Source organism: Protomyctophum parallelum (assembly GCF_964188405.1).
Source record: "Protomyctophum parallelum genome assembly, chromosome: 2".
In the NCBI taxonomy this organism is placed as follows: Eukaryota; Metazoa; Chordata; class Actinopteri; order Myctophiformes; family Myctophidae; genus Protomyctophum; species Protomyctophum parallelum.
In genome coordinates this window covers 42,409,241-42,430,355 of record NC_139699.1, presented here as the reverse complement: position 1 = coordinate 42,430,355, position 21,115 = coordinate 42,409,241, and the positions used below count along the sequence as shown (strand labels likewise).

General features: G+C 42.7%; 1 protein-coding gene across 1 annotated transcript in view; it reads left to right on the top strand.

The window, feature by feature from the left end:
- ano1a (anoctamin 1, calcium activated chloride channel a) overlaps positions 1-21,115 on the top strand; it is a 107,318-nt gene that overhangs the window by 83,528 nt on the left and 2,675 nt on the right. Inside the window, 9 exon segments of the mRNA XM_083760107.1 lie at positions 1,603-1,804; positions 2,577-2,688; positions 5,384-5,441; positions 7,928-8,028; positions 8,281-8,423; positions 18,379-18,531; positions 19,161-19,213; positions 19,814-19,998; positions 21,002-21,107. Coding sequence (XP_083616233.1) covers positions 1,603-1,804; positions 2,577-2,688; positions 5,384-5,441; positions 7,928-8,028; positions 8,281-8,423; positions 18,379-18,531; positions 19,161-19,213; positions 19,814-19,998; positions 21,002-21,107 — 1,113 coding nt within the window.

Genomic DNA, 21,115 nt, shown 5'->3' with positions numbered 1-21,115 from the left:
AACTGATGCCCGACACTTGCCGCGTACAGTAGCTTTTGACGCCCACTAACTACTACAAAGCTACAAAATACAGTTGAGCTGGCTTCAACTTCTGGAGCAAGTGTTGTATAACCATTTCCTCTCACCTTCTCTCTCCACATAATTCCTACATGTAATCATTTCGTGTCTTCAGCAGACATGGTCTGTCCTTCCACTGTTACGCTGTATGCTGATGACACCCAGCAGTACAAAAAACTGCCCCCAACCGCTCTGCAGTCATGTCATGTCTCACCACCTGTCTTGAGGAGATAAAGGCATGGATGAGCAACAACTTCCTTCAGTTAAACAGTAACAAAACTGAAGCTGCTCTTGTTGGCACACCACAGTCCACACCAGGTTCAGTCATGCCCCATATATCACCTTCGACGGCCTTCTCCTCATCCAGTCACAAATCTGGGTGTTAAGTTTGATCCTCCCCCGACTTTCAATGACCACATAAAGCATCCGTGCAGAACCGCATTCTATCATCTCCCAACTCTGCCCCCTTCTAACCCAGTCGGATGCAGAGAAGCTTTATCTCCTTCAAGGTGGCCTTACACTAGCCGATAATCGGGCATTTTTGACGCTCGGGGGGTGCCCTACTCAATCGATCTGCTCGGGGCCGCTCAAAGCGTGATCGGGATCGGCCCGATCAACATCAAGAATGTTTGATATTTTCTCTATCCCGCTCTGATTATCCTGTAGTGTGTGGTGCTATCAGATTTCAGATTGAAAAAAATCGGCTAGTGTAAGGCCACCTTTAGACTGGACTATTGCAACGCCCTCTTCATTGGGATTCCTGACAAACGTATTCAGAGGCTGCAAAACATCCAGAACAGCACTGCCAGGTTCCTAATGAGAGTCGCACGACCACATAACAAACATCCTTTTCTCACTCACTGCACTGGCTCCCCGCTTCAGCCTGGATCGACTACAATGTCGACTACAAGGTCCTGCTAATCACTCACAACTGCATGAAACGGACATGCCCCTCCCTACCTACAGAAATTAAACGACTCTCCCAAAAACAACCTCCACCCGCGCCCTCAGTTCTGCAAATAAATTCCTACTCGAACTTCCAAATACCAATCTACGCACCATGGGGGGACCGGGCTTCTGCTCGGCAGCACCGCCCCTGTAGAACAGCCTTCCTCTGGACTTGAGAGTGCCGCAGACCCTGGAATCTTTTAAAACAGGCCTGAAAAAGTTCCTTTTTCGGAAAGCCTTTCTGTTGAGTAACCGTGTCAGCAATGTCCTTTTTGTGCTTGACTTTTGAACCTTCTATGATTGATTGTGTTTTGTTGTTGATTGTGCACTCTGGGATTCCTTGTGAATGAAAAGTGCAATAAAAATGCAATTTATTATTACCCTTATTATTATTATTATTATTATTATTATTATTATCTGCTACTTTTGATGCACTTGTGTGACACTGTACGGCATTCATTTACGAAAAAACACAGTTCAAATATGGAGATACAGTCAGAGGTTTCTTTCCGACAGCATCGATATGCTCATGCACTGTAACACTACACACTGTTTTGTGCACTAAAAAAAGACGTCCATTCCATGTACACATTTCAGATCAGCGTGACCTTTGCCATCGTGTTCGGCGTGATCCTGTACCGCATCAGCATCAAGGCGGCGCTGCACATCAGCTCGTACCCGGCAGCACGCTCCAACGTGCGCGCCACCGTCAAGGGCACCGCCGCCGTCATCAACCTCATCGTCATCATCATCCTGGACGAGATCTACGCCGTCATCGCCCGCTGGCTCACCACACTGGGTGAGCACACACACTATGGCACGCATCTGTGTCCTATAGAAAAATATACCATGTGTCATATTTGCGTCATATTTAGTCTTAGTTGTCCATTGTTATTTACTTATTACAGATGAGCACCTGTAGGCCTACCCATCTGAAAAAAGAAAATACTTAAGTACAGTATAAAATGGGGCTCAATTGGTTAATGCATGTTTTGTAATGTAAATCTGCAAAGTAACTTGAAATTAATATAGTGGAGGACAAAGTACAGCGGAGTAGAGGTATGAAGAATGGCAAAATGGGCCTACTCAAGTAATACTACTACCGTAATAATAATGTACTCACTGGTTTACTCCCCCCTCCCCCCCCCCCCCCCCCCCCTTAGTACCGTGCCAAATCAAATGGATACTACTTTGCATAACAACAGGACAGCTTTAAATGTTTATACCTGAGCGCACATAGCCTATAGGCTACGCTACGGTAAGCATGCACACTTGGTGCTGTGAGGTGAACTTCTGTACACAAGAAGAATGCCTCCTCCTCCTCCAGAACAGATTAGTTCGTCCAAAGCAAACTTTTTAGTTTAAGTAAAGATGTTTGTCTGACTATTTTAAGTCTACTTTTGTGTTTGTGTCTAAAACTCTCATACACTATTTAACAATAGGCTATGTCAGCTGTTCTGTGCGCATGCACATGGTGTCATTAAAACGCTGTGGTACCAGTAAAAAAAGAAAAACACCATGACACCACTGCCCCTCTTTAATGTGTGTTCTCTCTAAATGTTGTTTTTCAGAGGTTCCAAAGACCGACAAGAGTTTTGAGGAGCGTCTGATCTTCAAGACCTTTGTGTTGAAGTTTGTCAACGCCTTCACTCCCATCGTCTACCTGGCCTTCTTCAGGGGCAGGTGTGTATCTCCGAAAGCCTAATTTATGCTCCATTGTGCGATGGTGTCGCTCACAGAGAATGGCTGAAAATAGCAGACGTACAAGCCCACAATGTGACACATCCACGACACTATTAGGGGGCCTATACAGTGGCTCAGGAGGCCGGAAGGTTCCCAGTTCGATCCTGGGCTCCCCCAGAGTTACCGTTGAAATGTTCTTGAGCAAGACACTGAACCCCTAATTGCTCTCGATGCGCAGATTGGTGCTTTGCGTGGTTTCCTCCGCCATCAGTCTATACTGTGTGTACTGTATGTGTGTGTGAATGGGTGAATGTAATGCACAATCATTGTAAAGCGCCTTGGATAAATGTGCTATGATGGATGGATGGCTACCACCAGCATTTATTGTCATTCAACAATGCATCAAATTAACATTGAAAGAAATGTATCCGTTGATGTTGAAAATACAAATACTACAAAACTATTATTTAAACCTAATTATGTTTCTGCCAGACAGCGACTATATACAACCTACAGTATATACTAACTATATAATACAATTTAATATAATAGCCACTCTTAACAGATGTGAGAAATGCCCCAGAGCTGCATGGAGTCGTCAAACAATTAATTTAGAAGCCATTAAGCAAATGATCACTTTTCAAGGCAAATAAAAATAAATTAGCCAGAAAATTCAACACGCTGAACAGTGGAAACATCAATCCGCTGTCAGGAGGAAACCTTGTATGTCCAAAACCTTTACTTTTCGGGAAATGTCCGATCTACAAGCTCACAACTACTAAGCTCACAACTACAAGATCTACAATGTATGAGTGGGTAGATCTGCTATTTTAGCTACTTTTATGCGACACTCTTGTTAGGACAAAGTAGGGCATTGAAAAACAGAGTGAAAAGTTGAAATTGGCAATACAATTAAGTTTCTGCCTGACAGCATTGAATAGCTGTGTAACTTAAGAGCTTTGGCTTGTATGATGGACTGGGATGATTCTGCTTGCTCTCCATTAGGAATTTGTTAACAGCTAATTGACACATTTAATTGCATGACATAAGATGGACCATGATAAACATCTAAACTCCTATAGCGCTGCAACAGTTAACCACTTTCAATGTGGCGTCCCTATTTTGGGCAAACAAAACAATCTGCAGGCTCACAGTGCAAACCATTGTAGGTCACATGACAGTGTTAAAGGATTAAGTATAAGAAGTAGTATAAAGTAGGGGTTAAGTAGGTACTTCGTAGTCATCAGACTACCAGTAAACAATTTTTTTTTTTTAAATCTGTTTGAATTTCTTTGTGTTGATTTGTTATGTTACAATTTACAATTTACAATTTAGGCATTTAGCAGACGCTCTTAATCCAGAGCGACTTACATTTAAGCAAGAACAAAAGCATGGGAATACATCACATAAAAGCATTTATCATGAAACATGCGTAAGCTAAGAAAGTAACAGTGGAATATCTATATAATGAAACTATACATACATATAATGAAACTATACATACACTATACATATAATACTATATATACATATAAACTATACATATTTACTACTATGCTATACATATGTACTATGGCGTGCTATGACTAAATACAATACAATTATAGTGCTGTCTACATAACATGTTATAAGTCTGTATCAAAGGCTATCTAAGGCAACATAAATGCTATCTAAGGGGGTAGGGTAAGTGCTATGGGCCATGATGGAGTCTGAAAAGGTGGGTTTTCAGGCTACGGCGGAAGATTGGGAGTGATGCTGCAGTTCTGACTGCAATGGGAAGTGCATTCCACAGTTTTGGAGCCAGAACTTTACATATATTATTTGATTAAAAGCGTTGTTTAGCTCTATATCATGATAGTAATCGTTGTTCATTGGAGTGTTTGTTCAGTAATAAGGGGTCTTCCTGTCTCTCCAGCTCTTTAAAGGACCACTTCACCACTTTTCAACCTATCTTCTATATAATAGGTACTCACTAATAAAAAATGGCGCAATTTCTTTCTACTCTGTCTGTGTCTCATAGGAGGGCTGTGGGCAGTTCAGAAACCGTCCTCCAGTGACATCATCGATGGGGCATACAAGCTAATAGAAACGGCAGGCTTTCCAGTCCTGAAACGTTGCAATGCGAATGGAAGCCATCGATAATGAAAATCTAAATATTTTTGTAAAAAAAAAAGAAATTTGTTGTTTAAAAAGAAATCTGCCTAATGATGTCACTGGAGGACGGTTTCTAAACTGCCCACAGCCCTCCTATATAAGACAAACTGAGTAGAAAAACATCGTGCCATTTTATCATGACTATTAGTGAGGACCTATTATATGAAGTTGAAAAGTGGTGAAGTGGTCCTTTTAATACAGAGAAAATATACATCTTCAGGCTGGGATACATTTCGTCCAATCATGGAGAGAACAGAGAACCCATACAGGATAAAGTGCAATTGGGAGTGATAATGGTGATTAAACAAATAATGGAGCAGACTAAATTGAAACTGGAACACTATAAATTTTAAGCTGATAAATGGGTCCGGAAATGGGCTTCCCACCTCATAATGTATTTTCTAATCATTAAAGAGGGGACTGGGAGACCCATGTTACTGAACAAACACATTCATAGTAATTAATTGACAGAATAACAATACAATAATTATAATAATGATAAAATAATGGACTGTGGTGGTTGTGTTTTGTTGTTTTCCAGACTCGTGGGCCGTCCAGGAAACTACCTGTACGTTGTTGGATCATACAGGATGGAAGAGGTAAGTACTTTAGACCACATACTATTCTATGGTTCTTATTTTATTTTATTTTTAACATTTCCCTAAAAAAAATCAGATCTGTTCAACACTACGGACAGCGCATTAGTTTCAGAGAAAAAAGCGTGCAAAGGCCGCGACTAAAACAGAAGCTATAATGTGGTTGGGTCAACACAAACGGTGCGGGCGGGTCCCTAGTAACGGTGCACAGCAACCGGAGTGGTTAAAAAAAATGAAACGCGGCAATGATAACATTGCAATATCAAACATTGCAATATTAAACGTCTCAAGACGAGCCTACTCGTCATGAGCGCCTGCCTCAAAATGTATTAATCAGGGAGTAGATTAGTAGAGTATACCTGTCAAAGGGATCAAATGTGTTAAAATGAACCCAAACATGTTTGAAAATGAAAAGTCCCTTTTAAGTGTTTTGAGCGTGCAGATCTTTTGGCGCTTTTGATGATCTTTTGATGCTATTCTGGGGCGAACACCCTGTCATTACAATAGTGACAGGTGTCCTAGTGTTGCTTCCATCCATCCATACAAATAGAACGCACCTGTTTACCAAGTATAGAACACTGAGGTCGGCCGTCTTGCAAGAAGCGTAAGTGCGGTAATAAACTAAAGTGTTCTTAGCACATTCCAGTTGTAGCTGAAGCTTCCTTTGCCTTGCTATGCTATTTAAGCTATAGTGTTTCTCAACCTGAGGCTATAGGTACCCAAGACAAGTTCTGTAAATGAAAAAGAAGAGTGTTTTGTTATCTAATATAGCCTACGTATTTCGTATTGACTTCATGGATCCTATAAAATAACAGTGTACAATATTGATCCAGCGACACCAATGCAAAGAAGTACTTTCACTGTGCTACATTACAGTATCGGTTACTTGAATACTTTATTAGACAGAAATGTAAAGTGCACTGATGTACTGTACACTAAAGCACTTAGGCTAAACGGATAGCACAATTATAGACCATTATCTAATGGTGTTAAACAAGTTATAAACAGACGTTGGCGCATACTGTACTGCACAGCAAGTCCTTTGAAACTCTTCCAATAACCATATCGTTTACGAGGGTCCCAAGTTTAAAACATTACTTTGTGAGGTCACATTTGGCCAACAGACCAAATCACTTTTTGGCCAAATTTCAAATGGCAATTTCTGTCTGCAAATTTTTCTCTTTCTTGGATGGGAGGTGATGTTTAAGACCAGAGGGAGAACCCTATTTGTAGCAAATTCACAATAAGTGAAAAAACAGATAGATTCATATTATGGGATTCACTTCCTTGGTTTATTGGTTGGGTACACAAGACACAACCATTGATTGGTCCAGTGGTTCACAAGATTAGCTACGCACGCACGCACTCACGCACATTTAACTTTTCCGCTGTTCATAAACGTAGGCTATCGATACTTACTGGTGCTAACTACGCGTATGTTCGTAGATAACCATATACTCCATATATGAAAGCAGTGATCGTCAGTTTACCTTTTAGCATTGCTCCAGTTAGTATGGAGTGCCTAAAGCCTTCCTGTGTGATGTTACTACATTAACGATCGTAGTTAGAACGGGTGTGCGGGTCCGGTTGTTAGATTAAAACCAGCAAAACACCAGCGTGGCGTTCACCGGTGTCTCACCGTGCCGCCATTGTCACATGCACACACACAGACAGACAGACAGACAGACAGACAGACAGACAGACAGACAGACAGACACACACACACACACACACACACACACACACACACACACACACACACACACACACACACACACACACACACACACACACACACACACACACACACACAGACTCTTCTGGACAGCTGTAGTATAAATAAAGTTAATATTTGGCCTTTGTGAATATACTGTCAGACAGTGAGTGTGAGTGACAGTCTGTGCTGAACAGGTTCTACTGTATGTATTGTACAGTAGGAGGAAGTATGTACAGAGCATACATACACATACAGTACCAGTTGCCACTGAATCATTCCTTTGCTATTGCAGTTATTTAAGCTAAATAACTGCTGGTTTGTCAACCAGAGGGCCAGACGTTCTGAACGGCTTGAGGATAAACGTTAACATACTGTGTCTTCTTGTCTTTAAAACTGTTCAGAGGTTAAGGACATCTTGACACAAAAGTTTGTGCGACCAAAAAACGGAACTACTGCATTCCAAGGACTTTATTAAATTTAATGAAGATCCAGCACACAGGCAGTAACTGTAAATGTTGATTAAGTTGTCTTCGAGTGTGTTTTATTCGATAAGTATGAATACTTAATTTAACGATAATAGTGTCGACTGCACAAATTCAGTGATGAACCATTCTATGCAGTAAATTGTGAGGCTAGACTATTCTTTCCTGTTATCACTCCCCCTCCATCAACTTATATCTCTATTTCTGTTCCCACTCTCTCTCTCTCTCTCTCTCTCTCTCTCTCTCTCTCTCTCTCTCTCTCTCTCTCTCTCTCTCTCTCTCTCGCTCAGTGTGCTCATGCAGGGTGTCTTATGGAGTTATGCATCCAGCTTTGTATCACCATGCTGGGCAAACAGCTCATCCAAAACAACCTATTTGAGATCGGAATACCGTGAGTACGCAACTACATGCACGCACACACACACACACACACACACACACACACACACACACACACACACACACACAGCCTATTTCCAAGCAAGTTTACATCGGCAAGGGATTCCTTCTCTGTTAAATTGTTTCTCTTTGTGCGTGCGTGCGTGCGTGCGTGCGTGCGTGCGTGCGTGCGTGCGTGCGTGCGGCGTGCGTCTACTGTATGCCCAACGCCCACGTTGCATGTGACTGTCCTGTTATCCTGCAGGAAGTTGAAGAAACTGCTGAGGAAGAGGAAGTCAGCGAACGACGCAGAGAAGGACGAGGAACAGTTCAAGAGCCTGCAGCGCCATGAGAAGGACCACTTCCTGAACCCCTTCATCGGCCTCAGCCCCGAATACATGGAGATGAGTGAGTCCCACCCCCTAACAAACACACCTGAATACATGGAGATGAGTGAGTCCCACCCCCTAACAAACACCTGAATACATGGAGATGAGTGAGTCCCACCCCCTAACAAACACCTGAATACATGGAGATGAGTGAGTCCCACCACCTAACAAACACACCTGAATACATGGAGATGAGTGAGTCCCACCCCCTAACAAACACCTGAATACATGGAGATGAGTGAGTCCCACCACCTAACAAACACACTTGAATACATGGAGATGAGTGAGTCCCACCACCCTAAAAAACACACCAGAATACATTGAGATGAGTAAGTCCCACCCCCTAACAAACACACCTGAATACATGGAGATGAGTGAGTCCCACCCCCTAACAAACACACCTGAATACATTGAGATGAGTGAGTCCCACCCCCTAACAAACACACCTGAATACATGGAGATGAGTGAGTCCCACCCCCTAACAAACACACCTGAATACATGGAGATGAGTGAGTCCCACCCCCTAACAAACACACCTGAATACATGGAGATGAGTGAGTCCCACCCCCTAAAAACACACCTGAATACATGGAGATGAGTGAGTCCCACCACCTAACAAACACACCTGAATACATGGAGATGAGTGAGTCCCACCCCCTAACAAACACACCTGAATACATGGAGATGAGTGAGTCCCACCCCCTAACAAACACACCTGAATACATGGAGATGAGTGAGTCCCACCCCCTAAAAACACACCTGAATACATGGAGATGAGTGAGTCCCACCACCTAACAAACACACCTGAATACATGGAGATGAGTGAGTCCCACCCCCTAACAAACACACCTGAATACATGGAGATGAGTGAGTCCCACCACCTAACAAACACACCTGAATACATGGAGATGAGTGAGTCCCACCCCCTAAAAACACACCTGAATACATGGAGATGAGTGAGTCCCACCACCTAACAAACACACCTGAATACATGGAGATGAGTGAGTCCCACCCCCTAAAAACACACCTGAATACATGGAGATGAGTGAGTCCCACCCCCTAAAAACATACCTGAATACATGGAGATGAGTGAGTCCCACCCCCTAACAAACACACCTAAATACATGGAGATGAGTGAGTCCCACCCCCTAAAAACACACCTGAATACATGGAGATGAGTGAGTCCCACCCCCTAACAAACACACCTGAATACATGGAGATGAGTGAGTCCCACCCCCTAAAAACACACCTGAATACATGGAGATGAGTGAGTCCCACCCCCTAACAAACACACCTGAATACATGGAGATGAGTGAGTCCCACCCCCTAACAAACACACCTGAATACATGGAGATGAGTGAGTCCCACCACCTAACAAACACACCTGAATACATGGAGATGAGTGAGTCCCACCACCTAACAAACACACCTGAATACATGGAGATGAGTGAGTCCCACCCCCTAACAAACACACCTGAACACATTGAGATGAGTGAGTCCCATTTGACCAATGGGCTCGAATCGTGTGCTTGCGCATGGAGGTGACGCGAGACATAACTCTTATTATGCGAAAAGTTGCGGAAGGGCTCCGCGATTTTGTATTTTTGTATTTATGTATTCAGCACAGTATAAAAACAACACAGTTAACATATAAATATAAGAAGGGTAAAGTGCTAGGCTCACCGTCACCAAACACGCTGGGCAAGCAATTCCATATAGAAGTGAATGGGCAGGGATTTCCGGTTACCACACTAGTCTTTTATACAGTAACTCTCATGCTTTCTACACATTCAGCTACGGCAGTGCTTTTCAAACATTTTTAATGTCTAGGACCCTAAAACGTCTATGAATTTGGCGTAGTCCCCCGTTTAAAAATATGTTGTGCTAGGGAACCCCCATGAGAGAAAACGATAATTGGACCAGAGAAGCAAATAAAGCTCTCCCTCGGCTAGCCCCGTGTGTGTGCCCTGCTTTGTTTTCCTCTCAGCATAGTTTTGTTACTGTACCGCTGTAATGTTAATGTTAATACAGTATTCAATCAAATTGAAATTCAATCAAAAATAATATATTTTTCTGAAGACCCCTACTTTGAGAACCACTGGGCTACACCCACCCCCCCCCCCCCCCCACCCCCCCACCCCCATGACACCCAGGGGGAATGTCTTTGATGTGAACGCAGTGTTCCACATTTTAGTCTCATATTGTCTCATTACTCTCCCAGTAAAGAGTCACTATAATTCACTTAGAGAGGTTGAATTCTCTACGCTCAGATTTAATAGTGCAGAGCAATTTATGCCCTGTACCCTGTGCTGTTGCACAACACACGCCATGATGCAATGATGTGATGATGTTCATTGTGTGCAATGAACTTAAAATGCATGGAATTTGGAATGGGGAACTTGTTCTAAAAAGTTTCAGTTCTTGCAGGTTGGCGTTAATAAGCCTCGGGGATTCCTCCAGTTATGTTTTTGATTGATTGAAATATTTATTAACAGTTTGTAGAATTTACAGTACATTTTAAGCACAAACTCAATACAAAGACTGTTAACTGTGAGTGGACGACCCAATTAAGCATTACACTTGTTTACAACAGGGTCCACATTGTTCAATTCATCAAAACATTTAGAGACATACAAACATTTAGAGACATACAAATAGACATTTCTATGTAGCTAAAGAACAGAACAGGAATTCATCATATAGGAAGCAAAAAAGGGAAAAGATACATTATACGTGAGGGGAAATGGGGGTGGGGGATTCAGATTTTACAGAGGCCAGTTTCGAATTGCAGCCATCCGTAGGTGCCCTTTGAGAGCGGTTTTGAAGGAGTCAAGGGATTCACATGTCTTAATGACTGTTGGTAGGGCGTTCCACATTTTTGTGGCATAGGAGCGAAAATAATTTAGTCCCTTGTTTGTGCCGAATCTGGGTTGTACATGGTTTGTTGCACTCCCTCTGGTGTTGTGGTTGTGGACTTCGTTTACATTAAGGAAGTATTTAGACAGGTACATGGGTATCTTGGTGGTGTATCGAATCTTGTGGACCAGACCCATTGCAAGATGCTGTACTCTGTCGTCGACCCTAAGCCATCCCAGCCTGTCAAAGTGGGCAGAGGTGAGGTGGGTTCGGGGGGTGAGGCCATGTAGGAGCCTGACCAGTTTGTTTTGGGAGGTCTGGAGCCTTGTTTTAAGGGCCTTTGAGGTGCTGTGGTACCAAGAGGTGGATGCATAGTCAAAGAAACCTTGTACGAGGGCTCCTGTTAAGGTCTTCAAGGTGTTTTTGCTGACCAGTGAGGAGATCCTGTAAAGGAATCTTGTTCTTTGATTGACTTTTTTGATTACGTTGGTGGCCATTTTATCACCGGAAAGATTGACCTCCAGGATGGAACCTAGGTAGGTAATTTGATCTTTTCCTCACTAACAAAACTCCATAGGGATGTTAAAATCTTTGTCTCCTCATCATTGTAACTCAGTGCAACAGGAAGCCACTGTCCCGACCACCTCCTCCTATCATTCAGCTCTTATGGAACGGACCATCCTAATCCTTGCATATTTAACACAATCCTCTATGGGAGTATAAAACTTCAGCTTTTATTTTAAGCTCCAATAAAACATACTTTTATTACTAGCGTAATGTGTCGACCCTTTTAGGGACATTGCGCTAGTAATAAAAGTATGTTCTTTGGAGCTTTAAAAACAGTGTGCAGATGTTTTGTCCTCTCCTTCTCACCTTGATGTCTTGATGTCCAGCACCTGGCCTAAGTACAGGGCTAAGATGTGCACTCAATCTCCTCTGTAAACCAGTGGTTCTGGTTTTTCATGTCAAGGACCCCCAAATTGACACTAATTAGCCCGCAGACCCCCATTTGAAAAGACATGCCAGGGACCCCCATAAGAGAAGATTTTTTATGTCTCGATTTTCAACCTGTTTAATTTCAAGGACCCCCAGTTTGACATGCATTAGTCTACGGTCCCCCATTTGTAGCATTTCTATCTCTGGGACCCCCAATTTATATTGTAAAATCAATGCTAATTTAACTCTGAGAGTGTACACTCTCTGAGTTACAGACCCATAAGGGTCATGGGTCCATTTGGTTCCAAATTATCATTTAGCTGGGTCCCCCCTGGAACTCCCTCAAGTACCCCTGGGGGTCCCCGTCCCCGGACCCCACTTTGGGAACCGCTGGTGTAAACAATCTTCAATGACCATCCCACCCTAATCCCCAGTGGCCCAACACGCTCAACACACACGCATGCACGCACGCACACACACACACACACACTCACGCACACACACAAAATAGAGACGCTAGGGTTCCCAAAAGTAGGAATATGTGGTTGTAACATTGTTAATTCTAACGACATAAAGTGCCGTGATTAACCATCACCCAGATGGAACAAGGTAAAAAAAAACTGCACCGTTTTCATTAGATCAGTGTGAATGTTTCGATCCTTGTGGATGCTCATTAGCGTGAATCCGAGTCCTTGTAATTAATCTCGCTCCAATTTAAATGAACCCTAAGCATTCCTATATGGGGGGGTCGAGCCTGCGGCCATTAATTGTACTTTTACAACCTTGTAGATCGGCTATTCTTGCCAAAGAGATTAGGTGTAGAGCAAAATAGTGGTGGGCCTAGTATAGAGCCCTGGGGGACCGCGGTCAACTAGGCTGTAAGTAGTTAACCTGACGACCTTTGCGGTGAATTCTGATTTTGCTCCTAATGAGCGGAGCACAGTATAACACTGTTGCAACATATGACCTAATGAATGTTCTTCTATATATTCTATGTAGGTAAATCGATGTCATTTATCATCATACAGTACAGTAAATGTTGCCTGTATAAAGCACTGTAGACATCAGCGTCCTGCACTTACTGTACCAATATATCATTCATCACCGCCACTGGGAAGTACTGTAGACTAATCTCCACTTTGATTTTTCCATGCTGTCTTTTGATGTCTTAATCCACTCCAAGAATTAGCCAGATCCCGGGTTAACCGGAGCGTCCTTGATGGGTAGACCTTAGTCGCTTTATTAGTTTTATTTGAATGTGCGATGTCTGTTCATGCATGATGGTGTGACCCATTAGGGTAATTGGATTGCTGGAACACATGCAGTTGGATTATAATTGGACTGTGAACAGTGTTTTTCATGTCAATGCTCGGGAGGATCTGGTCTACAGTATGGCTCCATGTGCGGATAATGAATTCCCAACAATCCGTGTAGTGCGTCCCCTTGGGGGCTCTTACATAAGAGAGCGGTCTCAAGACCTCAATGACATAACTGGGATCTTGAGTGTGACTTATTTTATACAAAGTTATTTTTTTTATACCTCCATTTATAATATATCGGGTCCTCCTGACCTCATGTCAGTTGTGAACCTGCTGTTCTTCACAGTATGCGCACTGTAATGTGTCCGTACAAATGTGTATCATGAAACCGCGCATTTCATTATGGTTGATGCTCAGTAAAGGAGATGAATGACCTTCATAGTTTTATAATCCCCTGGCTGTTTAAATTCTGTCCCACCACAGACTGAAAAACGTTATGAATTAATCACTGAAGCTTTGTTCGTCACTTATTACCATGTTTGTAGGACTGTGCTAACACAAACATACAATATAAAACGTTATTCGTATAATAAACAATAATAATAATGGATAACAGAAATAAATGTATGGTTTAAAGGACCACTTCACCACTTTTCATATAATAGGTCCTCAACTCCTCACTAATAATCATGATAAAATGGCACAGTTCTTTTCTACTCAGTCTGTGTCTCATAGATTTGTATTATCGTGAGAACGATGGCTTCCATTTTTGCATTGCAACTTTTCAAGACTAGAAAGTTTCTATTAGCTTGGATTCCCCATCGATGATGTCACTGGTGGACGGGTTTCTGAACTGCCCACAGCCCTCCTATGAGACACAGACCGAGTAGAAGAAAATGGTGCCATTTTATCATCATTATTAGTGAGGACCCATTATGAAGATAGGTTGAAAAGTGTTGAAGTGGTCCTTTAAGACCTCTTAAGGTAGGTGATGTTGATTTTTTTAATTATAAATTCTTATATTATATATGGTAAAACTAAATAATTCGTACGTGCCCATTTTGGGTCATAGATTAGTTTTGATATTTATAGGTGGCGACTCAATGTGTGAGAAACAACACAACTGCATGCCGTGCATTAATCCATGTGCCATAGGGTACATATCGCCATGCGATCCCCCTGCAGATCAGTAGGTAACAAGAAGACTCACCCCGGTGCGTGCCCGTTTTTCCTCCCGGAATTTTCCCCAGTGAGGGGGATAACTTTAATATGCTATTGGCTGTTTGTATTCTTTTTAGAAAAATATAAAAAGATACTCCTATATTATATTACTTATATTGACCCTATAAACAATTTAGTATTATTTAATATATGTAAGGTTTTGCCCCCTCAAATGGTACCTCGTCAGATAATCCCCACATATCCTACAACAACTTCTGTGAACAGACTTCACTGTAGTAGCTTTTCATAAATTATATTTGTACTTAGGCTGTCTGCTGTCATGAAAGTTTATAGTTAGAGAAATTCAAAATCCAGCCGTCTGCTGTCCAGCCTCTCCCACCCCTCACTGGGGAAAATTCTGGGAGGAAAGCAGAAACGGGGTGAGTCTTCTTGTATTCGATCAGTACAGTGCTGTAGCTTCAGTTGCTTCACTGTAGTGTAGTGTAGTGTAGTGTACTATGCATACTCCTGTTCACAGTACACTGGCTGGGGCATTCAACCCAGTTCAATACTGTATATAGACACTGTAGAAATAAAACATTAATGGTGATACAAATAGCTGCTCTCCTTTCATCTCCATGTGATCGTAGCAGGCAGTTGGGACACAACAACTGCTGAGAGATTGTAAGGTTGACCTCCGCAGGTTGTTCAGCCAGAAAGGCTTTTTTTGGCTCTACACTGAGGTGGCTCTCTATAGCTCCGGGCATCTCTGGACAGCAAAACCCCCCTTTTTTTTTATCCCACGATTTTTGCAAAACCTTTTTAACTTCCGGCACTTCACACAGTCATGCTCCAAGGCGTTCAACCAACCTCGTTATAGACCTGGCCTTGTACTGTATGTGCCCGGTCCTGCGACATCAAAGCCTTTTTAATCATTATCCTCGCTCGTTCCGGAGTGCCCTTGGAGTTAGCCTGAGGGCTTCCTTTTCATCTATCAGCATGTTCAACCCCTTGACGTCATTTGAAAGCGAAAGACGTTCCGTATCACCGTTTAGAAAGGTTCATCCAGGTTGACTGTGAGTTGAGTTCTCTCCATGCAGCTGGCTCTCAGAGCTCTGTTCCGATCCCCGACACCCAGAGGTGGAAAAAGTACTCAAATGTTTTACTTAAAGATGGAGTGCCACCATTTTTTTCCACCCTAAAACATGATCATCAGGTATCATTACAATATAAGGGGGAAGAACTTTTTCCAAAAAAGTGTACAGTATTTGTTAAAATCATGCTTTTATCTGTACACGCCCACCAGTTCATTAAGTATGCCTGGTTTGCCTGGTGGGTGGTGAATGGTGATCCACCTGAACTGAAGCCGCACCCACAGCTGTAGTTGTATGATAAAGGGGGAGGGGTTAGCGGAGGGGCTGATAGTGTGGCGTCACTATATTACTGTTTACTTCATTGGCCGTTTGACTGTCAAGGGTTCAGCCTCCAGGAAGAAACCCTAAATACAAAGTTAATACACCATTGCACATAAAAACAACTCCAGGGTGTCTAATAAAGTACTGTCAACTCATAGACACATGAAAAACTGGAAAAATACAAAATTTGTGGCACTCCATCTTTAAGTAAAAGTATCAATACTGCAATGTAGAAGTACTCAGTTACAAGTCAAAGTCTGGAATTCAAAATGTACTTGTACTAAAAGTACAGAAGTATTGGTATAAAACTATATTTAAAAGTACAAAAGTAAAAGTACTTATTATGCAGACTGTCCCATTTCACAACAAGCATGTATATTGGCTATTTTCAAATGCCCAAAATGTTTACTGTAGGTTTTCTAATAATAATCAAAATCTACAAAGTAAAACTAAAGTTTTCAAATAAATGTAGTGGAGTGAAAGTACAATATTTGCCTCTGAGATATAGTGGAGCAGAAGTAAAAAGTACTGGGAAATGGAAATACACAAGTAAAGTACAAATACCTCAAAGTTTTACTTAAGTACAGTACTTAAATACATTTACAGTACTTAGTTACTTTTCACCACTGCCGATGTAACACCTGGGATTCGAACTCTGGTCTCTCGCGTGAAAGTCCCATTTAAACCACTAGACCAAAGGGATATTCCTTTGGACCGGGGAGATATTAGACTTTTGAGGCCATCAGGCTGAGGCTCTGAGCCACTCTGCTACACCGACACCGATCATCAAATGAAAAACAGTGACCAGTGACAAAAGAAAGACTGTAATAACTCCAGTCCAAACGGAATAATCTGTCCTCTAAAGCCAATTAATCTCACTGTGAAAAAATAAAGATCTGTAAAAATCATAGAGACAAACATGGCTATAGATGCCAAATCTTGCTTTCTTTTTTTGAGTGGTGCAACCACTCCAAGGAACAGCAATGTCCGTGACTCTGTGTTCACCTATGTGTTGGTTCACCTATGTGTTGGTTAATGAGCACGAGTATATGACTATGAGTACCAGTAGGGGCGCTGTTGTGCCAGAAACAGAGAGAGGGATAGTGCTGCACTGTTGCCTGCTAATGAGAGAGAGAGAGAGGTGGGGGGGGGGGGGTGATTTTTATTTAGTATTTCCCATCGATCCAGGAGCACCACTAACTAACTTTTTGCCTACAGCTACTTTGATCTCTGCTGAGCAACTGTTCTGTATGCCATTATTTAGTGCACATTCTACTCACAGAACATGAAAGACACTTCCCGCGTTTACACACCCTTCAGGCTTCCTGTTGCACGTGCGTGAACATTCATTTTAAAAAATACATTAAAAGATATCTACAGAATGATCCCTGCAGACTGTTTGGATTTTTCTTCTGGTGTTTTTCCTCTACAAGGACCTTAAATATATATATATAGGCCTTTTCCATTGACAATGCGATCATATCGCTTAGACGACTGATGGAATTAATTTATGGGATTATATTGATGCCCTTTTTGGAACTCTAAAGCTGGTTTCTTCAACTCAAGTTGTTCTTTACGGGTGTGTTATGTACACTTAATTTCATCTGGTACCAGCTGTGAGTAGATATTGTCAGAATTCTCCTGTCCCTCATCAATTTCATATTGTTCACATTACTTCTAACCACAGCAGATGTACTGTATCTGTATGCCAAAGATTGTTTTGCTCTTCTCTTATCCGTTTGTTCTAGTGCTGTGCCTACTGCATTACAGGCTGTGTGCACTAGAGCCTGACAAAACATTGAAACCTTTACCATTTCCCCCATATGCCTACTGTAGCCTATATTCCAAAATAGGGGCCAGCTTGAAAGTGGTTAAAAATCGGGTCACGTCTTTTTCATAAACGCATACACCCCCCCCCCCCCCCTGCCCCCCACCCAAGTACATTCTGTGCCTACACGATACAATTAAAATTGTAATGTGATATGATGTCTCTGCCCCCCCCCCCCCCCCCTCTGTCAATACCCCTCACCCGAACTCTGCCTCCCCCCCGCCCCTATCTTTCTTCTTTTTCTTTTCTTCTGATGTAAAGAGAAGTTTGTGGCGGCGCGACCCATGTTGCTGCGGCCCGTGCACTCAGTACATCGCAATTCCGTTGTACTTAATTGAACAATGACAATAAACCTTTTCTGATTTTCTGATTTCTGATACCGATGTTATCAGAAAAGTCAAATAATGGCCGATATGTCAGCTCTAGCATATGTGAAATTACTTTGGCACGTAAAATGTCCAGTTTCACACAACGGGAGACGAGACATGCACTAACTGTCCTCTTGTTTGTTCCATGCAGTCATCCAGTTTGGGATGGTGACTCTCTTCGTGGCGTCCTTCCCTCTGGCTCCGCTCTTCGCTCTGCTCAACAACATCATCGAGATCCGCCTGGACGCCAAGAAATTTGTCACGGAGCTTCGCAGACCCATCGCTGCCCGGGCCAAAGACATCGGTAGGAGTCGTGCACCTCATGTCGTCACTGTCCGGCTGGAACCTCACATATTTACACAAAATAATGCCCTACTTCGTCATACCCAAGAGTATGCTATTGCTATTTTTGTGAAATAATAACTACATAGTATCCATTGGTACCACAGGTTTCATGAAAAGTAACGGTTTTGGACATAATAAAGTTTCCACCCAACAGCAACGATATTGAAGACCTTTTAGAACTCATTTGTTTTGAACATGCTGTAGCCAGCGAGTCGGCAACGTTACATATGTACAGTAGGCCTAATGTATATGTACTATGTGCAGACAGTACTTCTGCAATATTATTTATTGGTGGTTCTATTCAAAGGAAAGTTCTTTAAAGGATTTACCCTCAATAAGGATAATTAATAGTTCACCAACAATAAGCAGCACAGGGCCATGGTGTTCACCGTGTTCACACTGTCCTGTATGTGAATTAAAAACACAGTACAGACTACATCTCTCTTGTCCATGCTGTTGGTGCCATCTAGTGGTGGCACGTGTGTACTTAACAACTGTAATGCTGGACTTCCATCTCAGATAACTCATCACACACAGATGTACTGTATCTGTATGCCAAAGATTGATTTTGTTCTTATCTGTTTGCAGGTATCTGGTACAATCTGTTGAGAGGCCTCAGCAAAGTAGCAGTCATTGTTAATGTGAGTTTTGATTCTGGTTCCCAGGGCACCCAAAGTTGCCAGACCATGTGACAGAATGATTTGAATAAAACGTATAGTAGTGGCCTATACATTAATGGGTGTTAGATTTAGGTGTGTCAATATGCAAGCATTGACAGTGGTCAACTGTATTGTCAGCTGCTTGCATAATGGCACACTGGATGATAAGATCCTTCATTTGCCAATCTCACACCTCGCCAGGACAAAATTGATACACAATGGTCTCCTAAGTGGGCATGGTTGTCTCTCCCCGCGGGCACCAACATCACAGAAATGCAGGAAAGATCAATAGTTTTTTTATCTAAAACACCCATTATTATTTTTTAGGTGCATGCTATGCTGCTTCCATCACAATGTTACGGTCAGCACCATCCATGTTTTTATTTTATTTTTACCCTTCTGTAGTTCTTAACCTGTGCAAGAAATCAAACTAGGTCCATTTGGTTCCATTTGTATACTGTCAGAGTTAAGAGGGCCTATAGGGTTTCATGCCAGCTTCAGTGGTTAGGACTACATCTCCACCGTACGTCCTTCTCTTCTGAGTGACTCAATGTGTTCATGTGACATGTGGTCCACCCGTAGGCGTTTGTCATCTCCTTCACGTCGGACTTCATTCCTCGGCTGGTCTACCAGTACACATACAGCCCTGATGGCTCCATGCACGGCTTCATCAACCACACCCTCTCCTACTTCAACGTCAGCAACTTCCAAGCCAACACGGAGCCTCTGCAGCCCATGCATCTGGGATATAAGGTGGACATGTGCAGGTGAGTCCATGCATCTGGGATATAAGGTGGACATGTGCAGGTGAGTCCATGCATCTGGGATATAAGGTGGACATGTGCAGGTGAGTCCATGCATCTGGGATATAAGGTGGACATGTGCAGGTGAGTCCATGCATCTGGGATATAAGGTGGACATGTGCAGGTGAGTCCATGCATCTGGCCGCGATGTAAGGTGGACGGGCATGCATATTATGCAGGTGTTGTCCGCATGTGTCCATGACGACTGGTGGCCATGTGTGCTTCCATTGACTTCAAAGACAAGCCATGTTGTATTGATAACCAAATCCTCTGTGTATTGATTATACTAGACCGGTGCCCTGCTGTAGAGCACCGAGTCTGTAACGATGGAAGTTGGAGATCCATGCCCCACTATGTAATACCCGTTGTACCCGTGTCAGAGTACCTGTTCCACCCATCTGTCTGTGTCCCTTTTATGCCCATATATGGAGATTTCTGTATCTGTCTCTCTGTGTTCCTTTATTCCTATGGAGTTCTGTGTCATGCATGCCCAAATATGGAGTGTTGTGATGTCAGAACAGGCCAGCTCCATATATGGAGCCTGGGCAGGGGCCCTGTCTAGAGCCCGGGCCTTTTGTGGCGGTTCTTGACAACCGTGGGTCCGACCGACTCGACGCCGGGCACTGCACTCCCTGTGGGGGTGTGGAACGTGTGTTGAGTTTGAAGTCGTGGGGGAACGTTTCTCGAGTTACATGAATTACAACCGTACACACGTACAGACAGACAGAGACATGGTGCATTTATAGATGGATATAAATAATTATTGAAATGAAATCGGCGAAATGATTATGAATCTTCAGATGAAAAATCTACTGAATACTGAGTAAATAAAATACCATCTCTTTCTTTCTTTCTTTCTCTCTCTCTCTCTCTCTCTCTCTCTCTCTCTCTCTCTCTTTCTCTCTCTCTCTCTCACTCCCCCCTCCCCCCTCCTCCCACTTCCATCTCCTCTCTCTTTGTGTCTCAGATATAAAGATTACAGAGAACCGCCATGGTCCAACTCTCCGTATGAACTCTCCAAGGAATTCTGGGCCATCCTGGCTGCTCGTCTGGCCTTTGTCATTGTCTTTCAGGTTTGAAT